Genomic DNA, 20,778 nt, shown 5'->3' with positions numbered 1-20,778 from the left:
CTGTTTGTTTGGCCATCTCTTGGCAGTGTGTTTTCATTTGGACGGACATTTTCTGTGGACTGGAATTTTTGGGGGGGAGCAAAAGTGGGGAAAACCATCCATTCATCCATTATCTGTAACCACTCATCCTCGTTATGGTCACGGGCAGGCTGGAGCCTATCTCAACTTACACTTGGTGAAGACTAGGTACACCCTGCACAGGTCGCCACAGGGAAAGGAAAACTGAAGTGCATTTAAACCTCTTCTCAGGACTGTGTGCAGTGGTGTAGAGGAGGGTATATGCAGGTACACAGGGTATACCTGCTTCTCTTTGGGATTGTTTACAGTAAGGCCACCTATCAGCCAGTGGCGTACAGAAGCTAGGATGGGCCCCAGTGCACGCTATTATGACGGGCCCTAGTGCCAGATTTTGTGTCGAAACAGCTACCGTTTAACCTCCTGTGACCCCGTGTCCTCATATGAGGACATTGCATTTTGGATTTACTTGACCTTTATACTTCATTCTACTTAACTTAGGCCTGTTGTCCTCATTTGTGGATACTTTTTTTGTGCCATCTAGTGCCAGTAAAAGCACAATACACTAATCCATGTAAAAATAAGATGGCAGCCATCTCTGCCAAGTCAGTATGCAGCCAATCCCGACACAAAATTAGACAAGGTCCAAAACCTGATCACATTTTATGGTTGAAACAAATGCAAGTATTGGAAATACTAATATGGAAATACTCGTTTGAAGACAAATGAAATTAAAAATGTATACCAAACAAAAGTTCAGGTCTCAGGAGGATATTTTACAGTATCGTCACATGATGAAATACAGACTTGATGTTGGACAACATCAATATAAATACTACCAATCATCATCTGTATATGACAAAAATGAGTTCTTCTTTGAGCACAGGTGCATTCCTAAGGTGGCACGTTGTATCAACCAGAAAGGCCTGCTCTCAGCTCCAACCCCCCCATCCCATGGGCCCCAGTGCAACCACACTGCCTGCACTGACTATATTTACAGCCCCGCTATCAGCCTTAAAGCCACTGGAAAATACAGCAGAGTACACCCCCTTCTTCCTCAGTAACCCACCCATCTACGTAGTAGTACTTCCACCTCGTCAGCTACCACTACACTACTGTCTGTGTGGTTCTGTACAGTCTATGTTTGACTGACATCTCCCTCGCCCTCATGTCTTTTTTATCACACTTGTTAGAGTGGAACTAATTATGACTTTATGATTTTAATTAGTTCATTAGGTTTAGCTCCACCCAACAATCTGAGTAGAGGACTAATTTAATACACACGTCTGGTCGTCAGATACTGAAGCTACCACACTGACATATTGGATTTATTTAGCTTTTATTGTGAGTACAAGATGGTATGTTTTGGACAAGTTGCCTGGTAGCTCAGTGTGTAAAGCACATTACGCAAATCAACATGTACATATTTGGTAAAAAGAGAAGGAGTCTGAGTCTTGGGGTAAAAGTCATCAGTGCATTTTATTTATTTATAGGCATTTCAACAACATTTCGAATGTACCAGAGTAAAAGAATCGTCACAAGTCAGTAAATTCTGACGTAACATGTGCCCACTTTGATATTTAAGTGCTTTTCCATGCTTCTTATTAGAAAGAGCAAACAGGGTTCAGCCTACAGTCAACATGCCACACCGATGGAAAAGAAAAGTATGCAGCGTGAGATAGTCGATACATGAGTCATTAATTCTCCACAACTTTCTTCATCACAAATTCACTCACTGAAAGAAAGATCTGAAAGACAGAGACAAAGAGACTTTATACAAGTGGGATCATATCAGTGTGAAGGCAGCAGAAATGATGACGGTCAGCAGAAGCACAGCTGAAGTCTCCTCAGGACGAGTGGATAGGTTGCGATCTGACCCTGAATACAAGAAAAAAGAAAAATGCAGCTCAGTTACAGTGTGATTATGATGCAGTATTATGCACATTAAAGGGATAGTGCACCCAAAAATGACTGGCTGAATGAATGGCTCAACAAAGAAATGCTGTTCCTCCTCAATTTCAAAGTCTTCAGACCTGTTGGGCTGTCCTTTGCTAAAAGACTGTAGTGCAAATTATCTTTTAGCTACTGTGGTTACTGTTGTCTCCCCCTGCGGTGCACATGTCATGTGATGTAAACACGGGTAAGTAAAGCTCATGCTTTTGCTGGTCTCGCGCAAGCACGCACACGTGAGCGCGGAGCACAGAGGAGCAATCAGAGCTACAGGCTACAATGAGGCTAAAAACAGAGTTCATATGACGTTTTTCGAAACAACTTTTTATGCCGGGGCTTCAGGACACTTGGATCACTACGGATGAGCATGTTGGAGATATTTTGTGGTTTCAATTTTGTGTTCTTGGACGCTGTCAGCCATTAGGTGTGCTAGCCGCCCCCCCCACCGATCTCCGCAAGGGATGTGAGGACTCTAAAACTTCACCAGAGCCTCCATCAGCATATGGGTGAGTAGATAATGGCTGAATTTTCATTTTTGAGTGCACTATCCCTTTAAACCATTTTATTGCTCATCTACCTTTAACTTGTACAGTCTTCGAGGCTGTGGCTGTCTTCCTTGAAGCTGTGTTTTGTGCCTCACACTTGAGAGTGACAGATTTAAGGGGATGCTCCACCATTAACTCGATCACGTTGCCCCTCACAGTCTTAGTGTCCACAGACGACACGTAGCGACAAGAGGGCAGACATTCGGCCGAACACTCAAACTTGTACTTTTCTGCAATTTCTATTACATCAGGGCCTTTGATCTGAATCTCTGATGGACCAGCTGAAAGACATAGTGAGGATAGATTTAAAATACACTACATTAAATAAAAGAAAAATAAAACTTAATTAAAAAATGTAAATTTAATAAGATTTTCTTCTTTTTTTTAATCAAAAATTTAATAAGATTTTCTTTTTTTTTATATGGAGGGTTTAAAGGGCCATAACTAAATAAATAAATAAATAATTACAGAATTAAATGCTTAAATAAATGAATAAACATACGATTATATAAGGTAATGCTTCACAAATATATATGTATTTGATAAAATGCTTACAAATGAATAAATAAATGTGTACTTTAATGTTTAGTTGACACCATTAATAAATAAATCACAAATTAAATTTGACGTTGAATATATATATATATATATATATATATATATATATATATATATATATATAATTTTACTGGTGTATTTATTTATTTATTAATGCATTTACACATTTTTATATTTATTTATTCATATATAATTTTATGTATTTATTTTGTGATTTATTTATTTATTAACAATAAATATGCTTTAAATTACATAATTATTTATTTATTCTTTTATTTAAGCTTTTAAGCATTTGTGTATCAATTAATTTATTTATATGAGCATTTAATTATATAATTTTTTTATGGATTTAGGGCTCTTAAAACCCACCATGCAATCCAAGTTTAGAACATCTCAGATCTTGAAGATCTTCACTTACATGTCACAGCTATGTTTCGAGTAGCAGCAGCAAACAGCCCCGACACACTGTTTGTGGCTTTGCAAATGAGCATTTTGGAGTTGTCCATCTCCTGAGGGGTGATGGAAATAACATTCCCCTGACCACCTATCCACGGGCCTTGATCTGTCCTCCAGGCATAGGTACAAGATGGCCGACAGTAGGCGTGGCAGCTGTAGGTGTGGCTCACTGATGGATTCATCAGATCAGGGCCTGTGATGGAAACATTGGTCGGTCCCACTGAGGTGAGAGAGACAGATATGTTAGAAGGGAGAGACAAACAAAGCACATAAGGTATGAATAAAGGAGAAGGGTCCACCAGAGACTTGGCTGTTGGACCCATCCACCACCCATCCTGCCCACCCTACATGGACTTTTGCAACCTTAACTTCTGTTCTTGTCCTGCCGGGTTTTTCCCTCTGATGCTGGCAAGCGTTCTTAAAGAAGCTGTTTTCGTCGGTGTGTGATACCAGAAGTCACCACCCAAGTAACAGATTTCAACAACTTCAGAGTGAGACTGGGTTGATCCTGGTGATGGAGATGGGCCCCAGCACCAGAGGTGTACCTGAGCTTGGAGCTCTGCAGCAGGTCATCATTGGAATATAGCATTTTTAAAAATAAAATAAAAAATCTGCTGTCATTACCTAACACTTGCAGTTGTTTTGTTGCCTTGGCAGTCACCTCTGTTTCGTCATCTGTGGCCGTACACGCCACCGTTAAGGCCTCCACCCAACTGTTAACAGTGAAGGCGAGCGAGTTTCCCTGACCCTGAGCGGTCTGTCCATCCAGAGACATAGAATAGGTACACGCAGGGCAGTTGGCAACACACTCAACGCTGCTCGGCACACCCACAGTCACGTAGTCCGGACCGATGATTTTACAGGTGATTTTCACTTCCTCTGAAAATGTCAACAGTCACATTATCAATTTAGTGACAGTGTTCAGTTCTATATGTAATCATACAAAGATATTACGGTGAATGTTTTAGTATCTCCCTGTTAAAAGTGATACAGGTAACATCTTTAATATTGGTTTTTATTGTTTACATAAATGTAAAGTCACTTACCCTTATCGTCATCATCCAGTTCATGGGTCTCTCCATCTGTACACAGTACTGGCTGAAGGCCTACACAGTCAACGGAAACATATTTTTCATTTTTATTAAAAAAAGAAACTGAAGTTTGAAGCATCAATGTTCATTCTTGGCTTTGGAAATAGACTGATTTAATCTTGGGGCTCTTTTTTTTCAAAATGTTATTGAGCTGAATGAATCAAATCCTGATAATGATGAGTTATTTCACAGCGGTTGTGACGCTCAAAAAAATATATCCACTGATTTACAATGTTAGGTCTATGTGAAAAAGCATTTTTGGGCGCAATGGCATCACGTGATGGACCAAGGAGTTGTAATTCCACCTTCTGGCAACTATTTAAAAATGGCTTCAGAGCCTGACGATGTTCCTGGAGGTAGATTATTTTGCAATCTTAACATGCTCTGTAACCGATGACTGTATATAAAGATGGACAACATGTCTCCACTTCCTACCACTGTACAAAGTTGAAGCCAAAATTGAAAATTGAAGCCCCAGATATGACTGCTGGCATCTTTGCTGTCTTTTATAGCGTGTGGTGTTTCACCATGGGTGGGACTCAGCCTCTGCTCTTACACACAGAGGAGCTCGGCAGAGTGGAGAAGCGAAAGACAGCAGGAGGGTTGGAGACGACTGCACTCAGCATGTCTGTGCATGGAAGTTTTGAGAGTAAAAACACCTCAACTGAATTCAACACGAATTTATTATTTATAAAGCACCAAAAGTCCTGTACAAGAGGAATAAAATGCTAAAAACACACACATAAGAGGCGACATAACTGTCACACATTAAGAGACACAACACACACAGGCCAGCATCAGGGAAAACCACATCAGGGGAACACTATTTTTTAAAAGTAGATTTTGAGCCAGGATTTAAACAACTCAGTGGTGGGGGCAGATCTGATCTGGAGGGGGATGCTGTTCCACAGTTTGGGGGCAGACACAGCAAAGGCACGATCACCCCTGAGCTTGAATCTGGAGCGTGGGACAGCCAGGAATAGAATAGGGAGTTAGGAGGTCTGTGATGTATGATGGGGCCAGACCACTGAGGGCTTTGTACACAAACAGGAGAACTTTAAAGTCAATTCTGAACTTTACAGGCAGCCAGCGGAGAGAGCTGATGTAAAACAAAGGATCCTCTATATAACTCAATACAGCTGATCCCCATCATTTAAAAAATGCCCCCATCAGCCCTGATACAAATCTTTGAGATAGGATCTGGAAATCACTAATAATGAGTAATATTAGGTGTCAAAGAAAAAGAAGTGTATCAGTGTGCGATTTCTTAACTCTCGGACTGACACAGTTTTCAGCTAGCCTATATACTTAAACAGTACAATGGAATTCCTGAACTTCGGTTACGGCTTTTGGTTATGTTGTGCTACCCCAAGATTTTCAGTGGCTCCACCTGGCCACCCCTATGAGTACCACTGGTGTTGGTTTATCTATAGCAATGCTTTGTATTTTTAAGCCCATAATTTCTGTATGTAAAAGCTTCATCTTCAGAGTGAATAGTAGCTATAGCTGTCGAAAATAAAAAGTGTCATACGGGAGGACCAGAAGCATAAACTAACTTGAAATGGAAAAACTCAAGTAAAGTTTATTGTAGATCACATTCATAAGAGGTAATATACACATACAGTGAAGGAGTTTACATAGTAAAAACACGTAGAAAAGTTTCTCAGCACGGCAGCACTCACACACTGCGTCAAAGGATCATATCATAACAACTAAATGTGACTCTCATTGCCTCTGCTATTTTAATCATCAGAAAAAGTATTATATTACCTGCCAGAAATAACAGCAATAAAAGTCTGCTGACATTTGAGAGTCCTCCGTTTTGTTTGGATATGTGGGTATAATCCATCGTCCTGTGAGAATCTGAAGTGTACGGCCACCAGGAAATAAAAAAGTGGCGCTGCATGGTCAGTCAGTCAATACAGCAGGAAGCAGCTGTAATCAGAGGGATCTGACAAGCAGCATATCTGCCTTCTTAGTCACTCTAATGAGACATATATTGCTTTTGAATGACGGCAGATGAAAGTCCAACCCGCTGATGTTTCAATAAGGTCTCACCCTGCGTGAGTTTTTGCAGATTTTCTTCAAAAAACAAATGACTACAATAGATGTGAGTCAGTGGAGTGGAGAGAAGCAGTGCGCCTGTCTTTGGGCTTCTGGCTCCGGGCCACTGAAAGGGAGTGTTTTGGAGATGGTAGGAGGGTGTGATGCTGTGAAGACTGACCCAAATAGGGGCATGTTAAAGGTCTGATCACTGAAAGAGGGTGCGTGTCCAAAACAAAAAGGGATTTCATCTTGGAAAACGCATATATACAACAAAATGTAACATGACATCATCATTACTCAGCTAGGGAGTAAAAACCTAAAATAAAAACTGAGAATTAGTCACTCCTGACATGACGGTTAATTATTTAAAGGACCTGCAGTGGTTCATTTGATGTGTGTGATGATATTCACTTCTGCATTCCCTGCATTAATGGTATTTGCACAACAGGTGACCTCGCCCTCTGTTAGAAATACGTCATTATCAGAATAAATTATCAAAATGCAAACAGACAAAAAAGAACCTGCTACACAATGGACTTTAGGGAAGCAGTAGCAGTATGAATTTAACCTTTTGTATATGGTTAAATAATCCGACACACACACACTTTAAAACAAACAGGTAAATCACATTTACTGAAAGCAAAAACTAAACAGACTCATAATATTCAATACTCCTACACAAACACAACAAAGTCAAAAGGAAAATCATATTTTTGGGGTGCTGGTGTCAATGTGTGCATAGTGTGTGGTTAAAGTGACGTCTCTCTGGAGTCCCTGGGCGGCCTGAAGGTCAGTATCTCTGTGAATGTGTGACCTGCACAAACACACAAAAGGAGAGACGCTGTAAATCATGTCTGTGTCCTACTTTCACATCCAAGTTCAACACCCTTCACCTTGTCTCTTATGGAACTGTATTTTCTGCCCACATACTTCTCCTGGTTTATTATAGTAAATGGCTCCTTCTGTGTATTATTACATAGTAAAAGAAGCATCAAGGAAGCTTTTAGATCTTCAGTGACCTCTTCTGGCAAATAGTAGGTATTGTGACAACACCTCATTAACCCTCTGGGGAATTAGGGCCTTTTAAATGACTGTGCTACTTTTGACACTCTCTAACATACAATTTGAACAAATGGAGCAGTATTTTGTGTAATGTATTTCAGGATTATAACTACAAAGTTGCAAAAAGGACTCGCACACACTGTCTAACGTGCAATATATAATTTATTTCCGACGTTTCGGTACTAGACCTTCATCAGGCAAAGTCCTTTTTGCAACTTTTTGGTCTTCTCTCTCCAACGCGCCTGTCTTTTTTGTAATAGATGTGTAAAAGTGTGTAAAAGTGTTTCCTTTGTTCAGGATTATAACTACAAAAAAACAGGAAGGCTAAATGAAACTTTTGTTGAAAAGTAGTTTTAGAAAGCATGTGATTATTTTTTTAGGTCACTTGAGGTTATTCTAAGAAGTCTTAGGAATGTATTAATGTATGACCTGTTGTTTTGGATAAAGCATTAGCAGTGGTAGAGGTAGTCCTTTTGACGGAATATGCAAAACTTGCTGCTCACACGTGAGGCCAGGTAAAGGCTAGGTAGCGCTCCATCACTGCTGTAAATGATGGATTTAAAAACTTTTATGTTTCATCTAAATCACGTTACTTCAAAAAAAAATCTCATTATTTGGCAGTGGACACATTGGAAAGTGTAATCTATGAGGTTTCTGTTAATATGTCGTTCATGCTTGTGTGATAAAAACCTGGAGATATTTATCCAAATAAATCTAAATCCTGCCAAGCTTTGCTGTTGCAGGTTTCTAAGGTTTCTCCTTCAATTCCATCAAATGGTGCGTAAAGAATTTTGGGCACATTTTACCCGCAGATACACACATGCATCCTTGAACATTCTCTGAAGGAAGGACTCTGTCGTCTGTAGAATTTGAAGGATCCTTAGGCGGGATTTGGTGACATAGCATCCTTGAAATTCAGCCATTCAAGGATGCTCCCTTGACTTTGAGAAACACCCACTGTCTGAATTTGTATTTGGCCTGCATATTTGCAAAACTATCAGCCCTGTCGCCAGGAGATAATGCTGGCATTGTACGTTTCTGCAAAGTACAAATACGTTTGCATGTTTCATACGTCCATCCTTTCAAGGCTTCTACAGTGATGCAGTAAATGAGTGACTTTGTCATCAGGAGGTGGAGGGGATGGTGGATGGTGTGACACCTAAGCAACACACCTGCCAAACAATGAGCTAAAATAGACTAAAATGAGCTGACAGAAACAGCAGAATATGGGGATCATTTTCTGCAGGTTTGTGATGAACATTAAAAAATAGTCTCTTTGCTGATGATAAAAGAATATTAATGATTAATTACTAAGGCATCTTTTAACCCTTTAAAACCTGAGCAGATTGGCTTGATTTCTTTTACAAACACTGGAAGAAGGAAATGAGCAACGAAAGAAGAAATGACTCAAAAAATTAGCAAGAAATTACTAAAAAGGCAAAATTAAAAACAAGAGGATTAATTTAAAAAACAACAACACCAAAAAATACAACAAAAAACAACTAAGGAAATGATCTGGAATAAGTGCTTTAAAATTATAATAATTATGTAAAATAATTTTTAAATGTAGAAATAATAATAATTATAAATATAGTTTTTTCCTAGCTTTTTTCCCTAGTTTTTATTTTAATTATTGTCTAATTCAAAGGTTTGAAATCTTGCTAGAGGCATCTGAAAGCAGCACAAGAAAATTGATGTCGCTTGCAGTTTCAAAGGATAAATCTAAACCCCTCTGTCTCTTACGTTTCCACTGGTCCAGCGGCAGGTCTGTGTTGTCCATGGTCTGATCATAAGGCAGCGCCTCCGTCTCCTCCTCGGCATCTCTGAACTCGCTGAAGAAAGGCAGGTCGAGTGCCTCCGAGGCGCTCACCCTTTGCTCTGGGTCCAGGAGCAGCATCTTTTCCAAGACACACACTGCTGTGGTGCACATATACAAGTCAAAGTCAGCATGACAGAGTTTAACACACCTGGGTAAAGTGAATAACGCAGACATGTACGTACCATTTGAGCTAGCTTTGGAGAAGACAGAGTGCAAATCTTTTTTTGGCACTTTTGTTAGACTTTTGATGTAGTTTTTGGCCTGATGAGAAAAGAAATAGAGAGAAGGATGACAAAGGCAGGTGTACTAAAGGGACTGTCATGAGAGAGGTCAGATAGAAAATATTTTGCTCTGATATTATTTTTATATTCAAGTATTGGATTTCACACACTCTTCACTAACACACAATGCTTCCTCACACACAGTGCAGTGGTTCAGTGGTAGTCAAACACCGGGATACAGAGTCCAAACATGTTTAGATTAATAATTAATTTGCTTTAAACATTATCAAATCAAAACTGGAGATTGTCTTTCGCTGTCCTATTGTTGGGGGACATTGTGCATTGTGAGACCTGGGTGTAGGGAGCATTAAAGTAAACCTTTCCATAGGTTACCTGCATCAGAGCAGATCCTTGTGTTTTTTGTGCAAGAGTTACCACTGGCAACTGTTTATAAAAAAGCCAGATGAATCTAATTCAGGGAGCTTTCCTCCTGTTTGTGTCTCTGTTGTCCGTTCTTACTGCCCAACTCTGTTTAAAAGTCAGTAATTCATCCATGACTCGAGTGAGTGTTTCAAACACACTGATTAAACATTAATGGAGGGTGATGGTGCAGGACTGGTTGGAGAAGCTTCCACAGACATTCTGATATCTGTTACTTCTCTGTAAAATGAAAACTATGAAAAAGCTAAGAAAGCAAACTGCCCACAGCCGCTGCTCTCTTTGAAGTCACACAGAGCAAACTAAAAACTTTTTACAACTCCCTTTCAGGAGTGCACTGAATTTGTCTTTAATATCACACTGTCAGTCCCACCTCAGGGTACGACTTACATCTTGGCTCTGCAGCTTCACAACAAAGTCAGCAGCTGGGGTTCCCGTAATCTTCATGATCTCTCGGAGCTGGTCCAGATCTGGCAGTAGCTGTGGTCAAGTGTTAACTGTTGCATGGATTTTAGACAGTTAAATGATACATGTTTGTCTTTACCAAGGATGGATATCATTGTTAGACAGTTACATCTTACAGATTTGACACAATCTGTGCAAGACAAAACCAAACCAATGTTGGAAACAGTCAAGGATACGATCATTTCCTTTGAACAGCGGCTTTCCCAGCAGCATCTCGGCCATGATACAGCCAGCCGACCAAATATCCACTGCAACAGAGAGCAAACATCAGCTTTCTCATCGTTGCCTTTTTCTGTTGACACAATATGTGAGGAGAGTTTACCAGTTTGTGTGTAGTGCATCCAGTTGAGGATAACCTCAGGCGCTCGGTACCAGCGTGTTACGACGTAGCCGGTCATTTCCGCATCAGCCTGCCTCGCCAGGCCAAAATCAAGAATCTGAAGCAGGAAAAAAAAAGAGCTGTAAGATGGAAATGTGCACGTGTGTGGGATGTTCACATTAAACAGATGTAAAGTTAGAGTACCTTGAGCTCACAGTCCGGGTTAATGGCTAAATTTCCAGGTTTAAGGTCCTGTGGGTGCAGAAATGTGAGACAAGGAAATCCAGTCAGTGAAAGAAGTCATTTATAATTCTTAATTAAACACTTGGATGGAATAATCGACAAAATTTTAGTGTGAAATCCTTCAATTTGAATAATATTAATATAGATTTTTTTGTTTCCTGTCAAGGGTATTTTTGAACTTTGGATCCTTGACTTGAAGTCTTCTGTCTCTTCCAGGGCTGGCAACAACAAGTCCAGCCATTTGCTATCAACATGACAAATTAATTTTGACATCTGGGACATTTCAATGACAAAATTAAACAGCAGCCCGGCCACCAGAGAAAAATGTTGGCATTGCACATCTCTGCAGACCACAAATATGTTACATTTGTACATTTCATACGTATCATATCGACATTAAAATGACATATATGAACTGACTTTGTCATCAAGAAGAGGAGGGGATGGTGGAAGAAGTGTCGCCTGGACAAGACGCCAAGCCATGGAGCACTACAGACCTCTTTCGAGACCAAAAAAAACAAAACTGGTTGTGATTTAGTGAGTCATCGCTGCATTTCAAGCGTCTTTTTAGCCACCAAACATGGGTGTTTATTAGCAACCTGTGGCTGTTTTCTGAGCACCTTTATAACGCCCAAGCATTGGTGTTTTTTAGCGACCTGTGGCTATTTCAATGGTGGCTTAAACATGGATGTTGAGTGACCCGGGGCTGTTTTTTCAGCGACATTTTAGCTCACAAATGTGGGTGTTTATCAGCGGCCCCTGATAGTCCCTCCAGCAACTTTTTAACCCCAAAACATTGGTGTTTTTTAGTGACTGTTTTTCCAGCAGCATTCAAGCCCTCAAACATGTAGTTATTAGCGAGTTTTTCCAGCAGCTTTTTGGCCCCCGAATATGGGTGTTTTTCAGTGACCCGTGGCTATTTTTTATTTTTTTTGTTTATTAGCGGCTCCTGGGTGTTTTTCCAGTAGCTTAATAACCCCCAAACGTGGATTGTTCTTTTTTTTGTTTTTCCAGCAGCATTCAAGCCCTCAAACTATCTATTAGTGACCCGTGGCTGTTTTTCCAGCAGCTTTTTAACCCCTAAACACTGGTGTTCTTCAGCACCCCAGGGCTGTTTTTCCAGTGACTTTTCAGCCGCCAAACGTGGGTGTTTTTAGCAACCTGTGGCTATTTTTACAGCGGCTTCTTAGCCCCTCAAACATGGGTGTTAATTAGTAAACTGTATCTGCTTTTTCAGCGACATTTTAGCCCTCAAATGTGGGTCTTTATCAGCGGCCCCTGATAGTCCCTCAGGCAACTTTTTAACCCCAAAACATTGGTGTTTTTTAGCGACCCTAGTGACTGTTTTTCCAGCAGCATTCTAGTCCTCAAACATGTAGTTATTAGCGACCCGTAGCTGTTTTTCCAGCAGCTTTTCTGCCCTCAAACTTGGGTGTTTTTTAGCGACCTGTGGCTATTTCACTGGTGGCTCAAACATGGATGTTGAGCGACCCAGGGCTGTTTTTTCAGCAACATTTTAGCTCACAAATGTGGGTGTTTATTAGCGGCTCCTGGGTGTTTTTCCAGTGGCCTAATAACCCCCAAACGTGGGTTGTTTTTTTTTGTTTTACCAGCAGCATTCAAGCCCTCAAACATGTAGTTATTAGCGACCTGTAGCTGTTTTTCCAGCAGCTTTTTGGCCCCCAAACGTGGGTGTTTTTCAGCAATCCGTGGCTGGTTTTTTACAGTGGCTTTTTGGCCCCCAAACGTGGGTGTTTTTCATTGACCCGTGGCTATTTTTTTACAGTGGCTTTTTAGCACCTAAAACATCTGTGTTTATTAGTGACCCGTGGCTGTTTTCCAGCAGCTTTTTGGCCCCCAAACGCGGGTGTTTTTCATTGACCCGTGGCTATTTTTTTACAGTGGCTTTTTAGCACCTAAAACATCTGTGTTTATTAGTGACCCATGGCTGTTTTCCAGCGGCTTTTTAACCCCTAAACATAGGTGATTTTTAGCAACCTGTGGCTGTTTTTCCAGCCCTAATAATGTCATGAAAAGCAGTTGTTTTTGACATTGCTGTGTCAATGTGTGCAGTGTTTTTTGTGCCTAAACCTAACTACATGTTTATGATGGCGCTGTGGAAGCATAAAGTTTCAACTTATCCACTACATAACAATGTACAAATGTAACATATTTGTGGTTTGCAGAAACGTACAACGCCAGCATTTATTCTGGCGATTGGGTTGTAAACGGGCAGCGTATCATTCTGTCTTGAAAATACAAGCTCCCTGTGTGGGAATTAGGGTGAATGGGATTGAGTGTGAAAAAGAGCAAGAGCCCCACCCCCAAAGCTCATAGTGTGAGAGGCCAAAGTTCACGCACCCTGTGGATGATCCCTGCAGAGTGGATGTACTGAGGAGAGAGGAGAAACAGAGAGCATATGCAACTTCAACTCAGCTCAATCCAGCAAGTGTATGACCCACAGCTGGGGGAAATTACAACATTTGTGCCACTCTAACAGACACTGTATGGATGCTGTAAAGATAATGAGTAACATGCATGTATCTGTGTTGGTCCCAGTGTTCACCTTGAGTCCTTTCATCATCTGGTAGACGAGGAACTGCACTCTGTCCTCTGATAATCTCTCCAGCTTCATCAGCTTGCCTAGATCGGTGCCCATGAACGGCATCACCAGGTAACTGTGGACAAGGCAAGCAGAATCGTATCACTTCAGTGGGAGGAACAACACATTTTGTACTCAGCACTCAGGGATGCACAGGAACTTACAAATCACGCAGGCGGTCCAATGAGATTTCAGCAGTGAAAACATCCAGCAGCCCTATGACCTGTTCGGGAGAAATAAAAGCACAAATCAAATCTGATTAAAAACTTCTGACGCTTATGTCATAATCAAATGTCTTCTCTGTTGAGTGCACGCTTACATTTTCATGCTTCATGTGTTTAAGAAGTCGCAACTCTCTGTACGCTCTCTTGGCAAAAAGTTTGGACTGGAAGGGCCGATGAAGTTTCTTGATGGCCACCTGCATCCCCATCCGACGGTCCCATGCTGAACTGGAACACACAGATACACAAATATGTCATGTAATTCAAAAGAAAGCTTGAACATGTTAATGTCACTCCTAAAAACTCATTCATTCCATCACTTTACAAGTTTTTGTGGCAGACGTTTGAACACAAGGAAATCTACAAGTGTAATTAAAAGCATCTAAATGGAACACTGACCCATTAGTGATATTAATTAAACCTGTGCCTGTGCTGCTATAACGAGTCACAATGTCTGCTGCAGGGAGAAAAAGTACTATTTGAGATTGAAGACAATGTAGTGGTGCATTCTCTGCTCTTAACTCAGGGTCTTTGACTTCTTCCAACAATGAGACTGGGGGGTGGTTTTCTTTGTTGAACCACATCCATACAACACAAAGCAAAGAAGGGCCCTGCAGAGCCAGCTGTGGAGACACTGCTGCCCAAAATATCCCACACAAGCAGGAGTGCCACTGCAGGAATAGAGTTTTTTTAATTTCTCTCTTTCTTTCTCTTTTAATCCATCCACCATAAAGACTTCACGCCAGACTGTTTGGAAAAGTCCACAGAGACACACACAACTCAAAAACACCAACATCAAATCAACACTCTTAACCCCTGCAGAAATTTTTCAAAGTGACCTGTCGTCACTGTTCTTGACTCGATGTTGCTGTTTTGTCATGCAACAAAAATAAAATTTTAAAAATGTGTTGTTTTTTAAATAGGAATATTATAGTGTACTCAAGTACAAATCTACTTGAGTAGAATAAAAAAATAATAAGGTGGGAAATATATTCAGATCCTTAAATACTAATAGTAAAGTAAAGTAGTAAAGTAAAAAAACTTTATTTAAGTAATTGTGTATATAACCAGCAATTTATATACTTTAAGAGTTCAAAATAAAAGTATTCAATGCAAAATAAATAAATAGATGAATGAATACATAAATGAATGAATAAAAATCAACTGAATCAATCAAAATCAAAAACAACAAATCCTCATATTTGAAAAGCTGGAACAATCTTGCATTAAAAAATTACTTTAAAAAATTAGCAAAATAGTTGCGACTAACTGTTTCAGCTGCACTTGTACATATCTTCAAAAAAATCTTTATTTATAAAGTAACTACAGTTATTACAACAGTTGCAGTTGAGCAAAAGGTACAATATATCCCTTTGAGGTGTAACAAAGTAGAACTAGAAAAAGGGATGAGATTAAAATACTCAAGTAAAGTACAAGTACCTGAAATTTGTACTTAAGTACAGTATTTGAGTAAATGTAGTTGGTTATATTCACCACTGGGTAAAAGTGGTTCATTAAAATATATAGACAGGTTATTTTTTACTTCAGGTTTATTGTTTTGTCTCTCATGCGCTGGAGGAAGAGTCAAAGTTTCTTGTCTTTTCTTGATAAAGCTGTATAAATACTATACGTCGAGTACTGAAAATACAAAACAAGAGGTGGTTTTAGACGAGAGAGCATTTAGTAAATACACTGAATCAGCTGACACCGATCGATAACCGGTAAACTCTGTAAAGTTACTGTTGAACTCACCACACAGTCCCGTAGGCTCCTGTCCCGATCTGCTTCAGGTCCCGGTACCGCTCCGGAACCTCCCACACGGTCCTGTTCACCTCCTGCCGGTAGTATCCCGTCCTGGACCGCACAGCCATACCCTACCGACTACAGGCTGTGGTTAGGATGTGGGTCCGCTCCGTCCTCTCATGGGAACAAAATTCTTTGGTTGTGTCTTTGATTTTAAGTTTCAAACACTCAAGACGCGCAGAGAAGAGTTTGGTGCGACGCGCATTCCTCCAGATGAACCAGCGGATCACTGCAGCGCTCTGCAGGGTCGCCAGTTACACCCCCAACACACACACACACACACACGTATATAAACAGACACACACATTGTTAGTCATGGCTCCTGGTCGCCCGGGGCAGTCTATGGGTGTGTCTACAATGTGAGGAATAAAGCCACAAAACATCTGCCCACCCTGAGGTTAGAAAAGACCCTCTGATAGTCCTGTTGACATCACCATGATGTTTGTGGAGTGTTCCTGCAGAGTCAGGCAATAACTTTACATTAACAGTGATCACTGTCAGTTATAAAATCTAAAAAAAAAAAAAATTAAAAAAAACTCTTCTTTTTCTGTTTATTGAGGACTGTGTGTTATTGAGTTGTGGCATGCTAAATCATTCTGGGGTTTCAGGACTCTGCAAACTACCAATATATTGCATTTGTATGTTTCATGTATTATATCAACATTTAAAAAGTGACACAGCATTAAAGATGACTTTGTTATGCAGAGGTGGAGGCACCTACCAATCTGCAGAACACTGTTGAGACCAACAAACAACAAAACTGGTTGTGTTTTAATGAGTCTTTGCTGTGTTTTGAGTGTTTTTTTAGGCTCCTGACGTGGATGGTTTTTAGTGACCCATCGCTGATTTTCAACGGGGGATAGTGCTACGAAAAGCAGCTGTTCTTTCCTGAGACATCACTGTGTTTCCTGATGGGATTGTTACACCAAAAGTGGCATTTTAAGCCAGTATTTTAAGCTTTATTAAACCATAACGCAGCGGTTTTTGTGCATTAACCTAACTACACACTAACCACTGCATTGTTGAAACATAAAGTATTTATGCTAATAATAATAACGTTCAAATTTAACATATCAGTGGTTTGCAGAAACGTACAATACCAACATTATTTTCTGGCAATTGGGTTGCTATTCTAGACCATTCTATTCTAATTATGTTATACCATAACATATCATACTGTTATAGATTATATTGTCTTATTCTTTTCCATACTATAGTGTACAATGCTACTAACTAGACTTGACTTATTCTACTATATTCTATCCTATATGTGGACAACATAGCTCATGCACCCACATGTAATTTTTAAACACTGACATAGGCATGGAGGTTTCCAGTCTCCTTTCTTTCAGCTCCGCTAAATTTATGCTCTTATGTCTATTTTGCCAGTGCTATTGGTGCTTTATGTGTAAATCAACTAACCTGTTTGTAAACTCTCCTTCTGTCGACTTCTGCTAGCTAGTCAGGTCAAGGTTTTCAAATGCAAATATCAGCTGACATAAAGGAAAAAGTGGAGATGATGAAGGAACACCAGTTGCACTAGCATCATGCTAGCCATTGTACAGGTGTTGAAATAATAAACTGGACAACCTCTTTGCTGCATCGATTTTCAGTGGGATATCAGGAACTGTAAAGTCCTTATTTTCACCGAAACGTGGCTAAATCCTGGACAGTGCCATTCAACCAGGTGACTTTGGTCTATATGCTGATCAGACAGAGCAGAGGACTCTGGCAAGAGACGGACAAGAAACACCTGCTGTACAGTGAAATAGGGCTGGTGTGACAGTGGGAATATGAAGTGCTGTCCTGGTCCTGATGTGGATCACTGCTATACGCCATTAAGAGGGTGCTGCCTGTGTTCGGGAGAAGCAGCCATACAGCTGTCTTGTTGAGTTGGGGAGGTTTGGACGGTAAAATCATTCCACGACCAGAAACCATGGATTACCAAAACCATGCAGAAACATGGACAATTATAAAGCAGCAGCCAACAATGTAAGACATAAAAAAGGACTAAATTATAGCGCACAAGTTAAAGGAGCTGATGGGATCACGTTTCACTGGAGTGACAAGTGACAAACAAATGACTGATTAATATCTTACCCCAAAACCATGACAGTGCATATGCTTCTACAGCACCCTCCACTCTTCTAGGAAAGGTGAATTACAAGTTTTTGGAACCTGGCCATCAATACTTGGTTTGCAGATGCCATTCCAATTCATCCATTAGGTGTTGGATGGGGTTGAAGTCAGGGCTCTGTGTCGGCCAGTCATGTTCCTCGTCACCAGACTGAAGTGACTTTCTTTATGAAACATGCATCAAGCAACAGGAAAGGGCCTGTCCTAACAGGAAGTTGACACAACACACAATTCCCTGAATCGGAACAAGAGAGCCTGGGATTACAAAATGTATATGTGACCACATAGCATGTTGTATATCAAACAGACTGAATGTTGCAGAGAATATATGACAACAACACTGACAAACAGAGTTAACAGAACCGATGGTGTTTATTCTGTTGAAGCCAAGACTTGCCAAGTCATGTTACCCGTTGATGATGAATGAGAAAATCATCCGATTCATTTGAAAACTGACGGCTGACATTCGGTTTAGTGATCTGAAACTCATGGCTACCGTTGAATCACATGCCACCATGTATTCAAAAGACACTTCTAACTTGTTAACATACATACAGTATACGTATACATTCGATTTGCAGTTTGCTATTCAAATCCACCACATGTACAACATCCACATAAGCACACAACACTTGAACATTCAGAGCTCTAACACGCTTTGACTGAGACAGACAGGTTGGATTTGTTTGAACTGTAAATTCAACATTTTGCATCCAGTGTTAATGGATGGCTTGCACAACAGGCTACACGTAGCACTCCAGTGTGAACCATTACAGCGGAAAAATAGTTGAGAGTAGATTTCCTTTCTTGTGCTCCTTAAAAATGACTTCTAGATGAGTACAATGATGTTTTAGTTGTACTTGTTTGTTTGAGGCAGAGATAAACTCATTGGTAGAGTAGGTTAAAACAAAGAACCACAGTTTTTCTTGTGAACACACCAAGCTATACATTAAAATATAACTGATTTTAATCAAGCTAACAGATATTTTAGCTGAGCTAGCTTGGTTTTCTAATTATTCTGGAGTAACTGAAACCTCAGCTGACGATGTTCCTACTCCACACTGTAGTTTCACTAGTGTAATTGGCCTCTTCTCATTCCCAGGGCGTCAAATACTGCCTCTTTCTCACACCCCTCAGCGTGCGGTATTGATGCCAAAGGCACCCTCTGGCGTCCTTATGCTTATGTCCTTATGAGATGCACTAGGCTAAGAGCAACTCATGTAATATAAAGAGGGAGAAAGTCTCTGAGCTTGGGAGGGAGGGGAGGTAAATGGGTCAAACCTAACCGGACTTTCACCCAGGAGACCATAGTTCATGTCCTGGGTGAAACCATGGCTGCGTCCAGCCTTGACAAAATGTAGCAAACATTTACTTAAACAGAAATGGTAGAGCCCTGAATACCTTGTTGTGTTACGTCAGCGCACTGCCTTTTAATACTGCGGGGTTTAATTCATATCAAATCAAAAGGGCTTTACTGGCATGGGAAACAAATGTTTCCATTGCCAAAGCAAACGTAAAGTAAAAACAAAAATTGTACAATAAGTGAAGATCTACTACAATTTGGTTTATATACACGTTGCAGCCGATTGGGTAATAACACTGACACACCCGCCAAACAAGGGACAATTTACTAGGGATGAGCGAGTACACCATTATCTGGATCTGTGCTCGGAATGGGTGGAGCTCAAACCAGAAGTGGGTGGAGTTTAAATCAAAAGGGGGTTGGGCCTAATGAGAAGTTGTTATTTTAAGCTTGAAATTTATATGGATTTGATCAGAAGATGCAATACTTATGACATATGAGAAAACTATTTACAGAACAGCCTCAGAAGTGACTTTCAGATCATATTTTATCACGAGAGCAATAGATTAAACACAGCTAACCAAACAAGTTATTAACAAGTTCAGATAGTGACACATTTTACTCTTGTGATACTCAAACTCATAAAAAGTACATTATCTGTGCTGGATACTCGTTTCATCTGCGAGTATTTGGCTCAGTCCTACAACGTACCTCAGATGTTGTTGCATACCGTTTCGAGGAAACATGTCATTCAAACTAGAAACTGTAACAAAATGATGCACAGTTTTCAGATTGAATGTGCCACAAAAGTCAGTGTTGTTCGAATGTCACGTTACGTCACTGATGTACCTATGTCCAGTGTTTTGTTGCCCAAACCTGACCACACATTCACATTACCAAAATGTTCTTAGCCATGCCTAGGCTCTGCGTAGATGCATACCCTACAGTGTAGCTGTGGTCCGTGATATGTTGGGACTTTAGAAAGATTGATTTAAGACATTTTAATACCAGCATTTGGCCAGTGGATAGATACTGATCAATTTGTGCCCTGATACCAATTAAGGCCTTATTTTTAAAGTATCCACAGAACCCTGATTAATCACAAATATCCTTATCACACTTGGATGGAAGTTATGCTACACTAACAAGTACGGACCAACTACCAAATCTAGCCACGAAAATGTAATCAAACAATGCTGGCCACAACATGCCTCGGATATGCCGTGGTTGCCCTGTGTGTCACTATGAAACTCAGAGGGGCATGATAACGCATCAGTTTCGGCGACCTGGGAATGCAAACGGGTTGCTATGTTAGCATTACAACCTAGCAGGTTAGGTTAAAATCAAAGCTAGCTTGTGGGTTTTAACTAAGCTACAGAGCTGCTCTTGCTGCCACTTGACATTAGAGGTTCAGCTCGGCTTGCGATTAGTATCCAGCTTATATCCAGATAGTACATAAATTAAGTGTAAGAATGCATCTGCAGC

At 40.3% G+C, this 20,778-nt stretch overlaps 1 protein-coding gene across 2 annotated transcripts; it reads right to left on the bottom strand.

Annotated features, from left to right (window-relative positions):
* Positions 1–1,478: 1,478 nt before the first annotated feature.
* mapk12b (mitogen-activated protein kinase 12b) lies at positions 1,479–16,176 on the bottom strand. 2 transcript variants are annotated; one of them, XM_078165280.1, is made up of 15 exons: positions 15,804–16,176; positions 14,150–14,279; positions 13,995–14,053; positions 13,795–13,906; positions 13,590–13,619; positions 11,190–11,237; positions 10,989–11,103; positions 10,843–10,914; positions 10,592–10,671; positions 9,725–9,803; positions 9,467–9,640; positions 4,149–4,397; positions 3,487–3,744; positions 2,543–2,791; positions 1,479–1,893 (listed from the first exon to the last, which is right to left on the bottom strand). In XM_078165280.1, exons 1-15 carry the CDS (start codon positions 15,920–15,922, stop codon positions 1,802–1,804), a joined length of 1,866 nt encoding a protein of 621 aa, XP_078021406.1. In that variant the 5' UTR covers positions 15,923–16,176; the 3' UTR covers positions 1,479–1,801. The 2 variants fall into 2 exon arrangements, with proteins under 2 accessions (XP_078021406.1, XP_033470021.2); XM_033614130.2 differs by lacking the exons at positions 1,479–1,893; positions 2,543–2,791; positions 3,487–3,744; positions 4,149–4,397 and adding an exon at positions 7,267–7,475 and having other exon boundaries at positions 15,804–16,173.
* Between the last annotated feature and the right edge of the window lie 4,602 nt (positions 16,177–20,778).

This window comes from Epinephelus lanceolatus, chromosome 23 (genome assembly GCF_041903045.1).
Source record: "Epinephelus lanceolatus isolate andai-2023 chromosome 23, ASM4190304v1, whole genome shotgun sequence".
NCBI classification, from domain to species: Eukaryota; Metazoa; Chordata; class Actinopteri; order Perciformes; family Serranidae; genus Epinephelus; species Epinephelus lanceolatus.
Note: the sequence above shows the minus strand (reverse complement) of the source record. Positions and strands in the feature narration are given on the sequence as shown.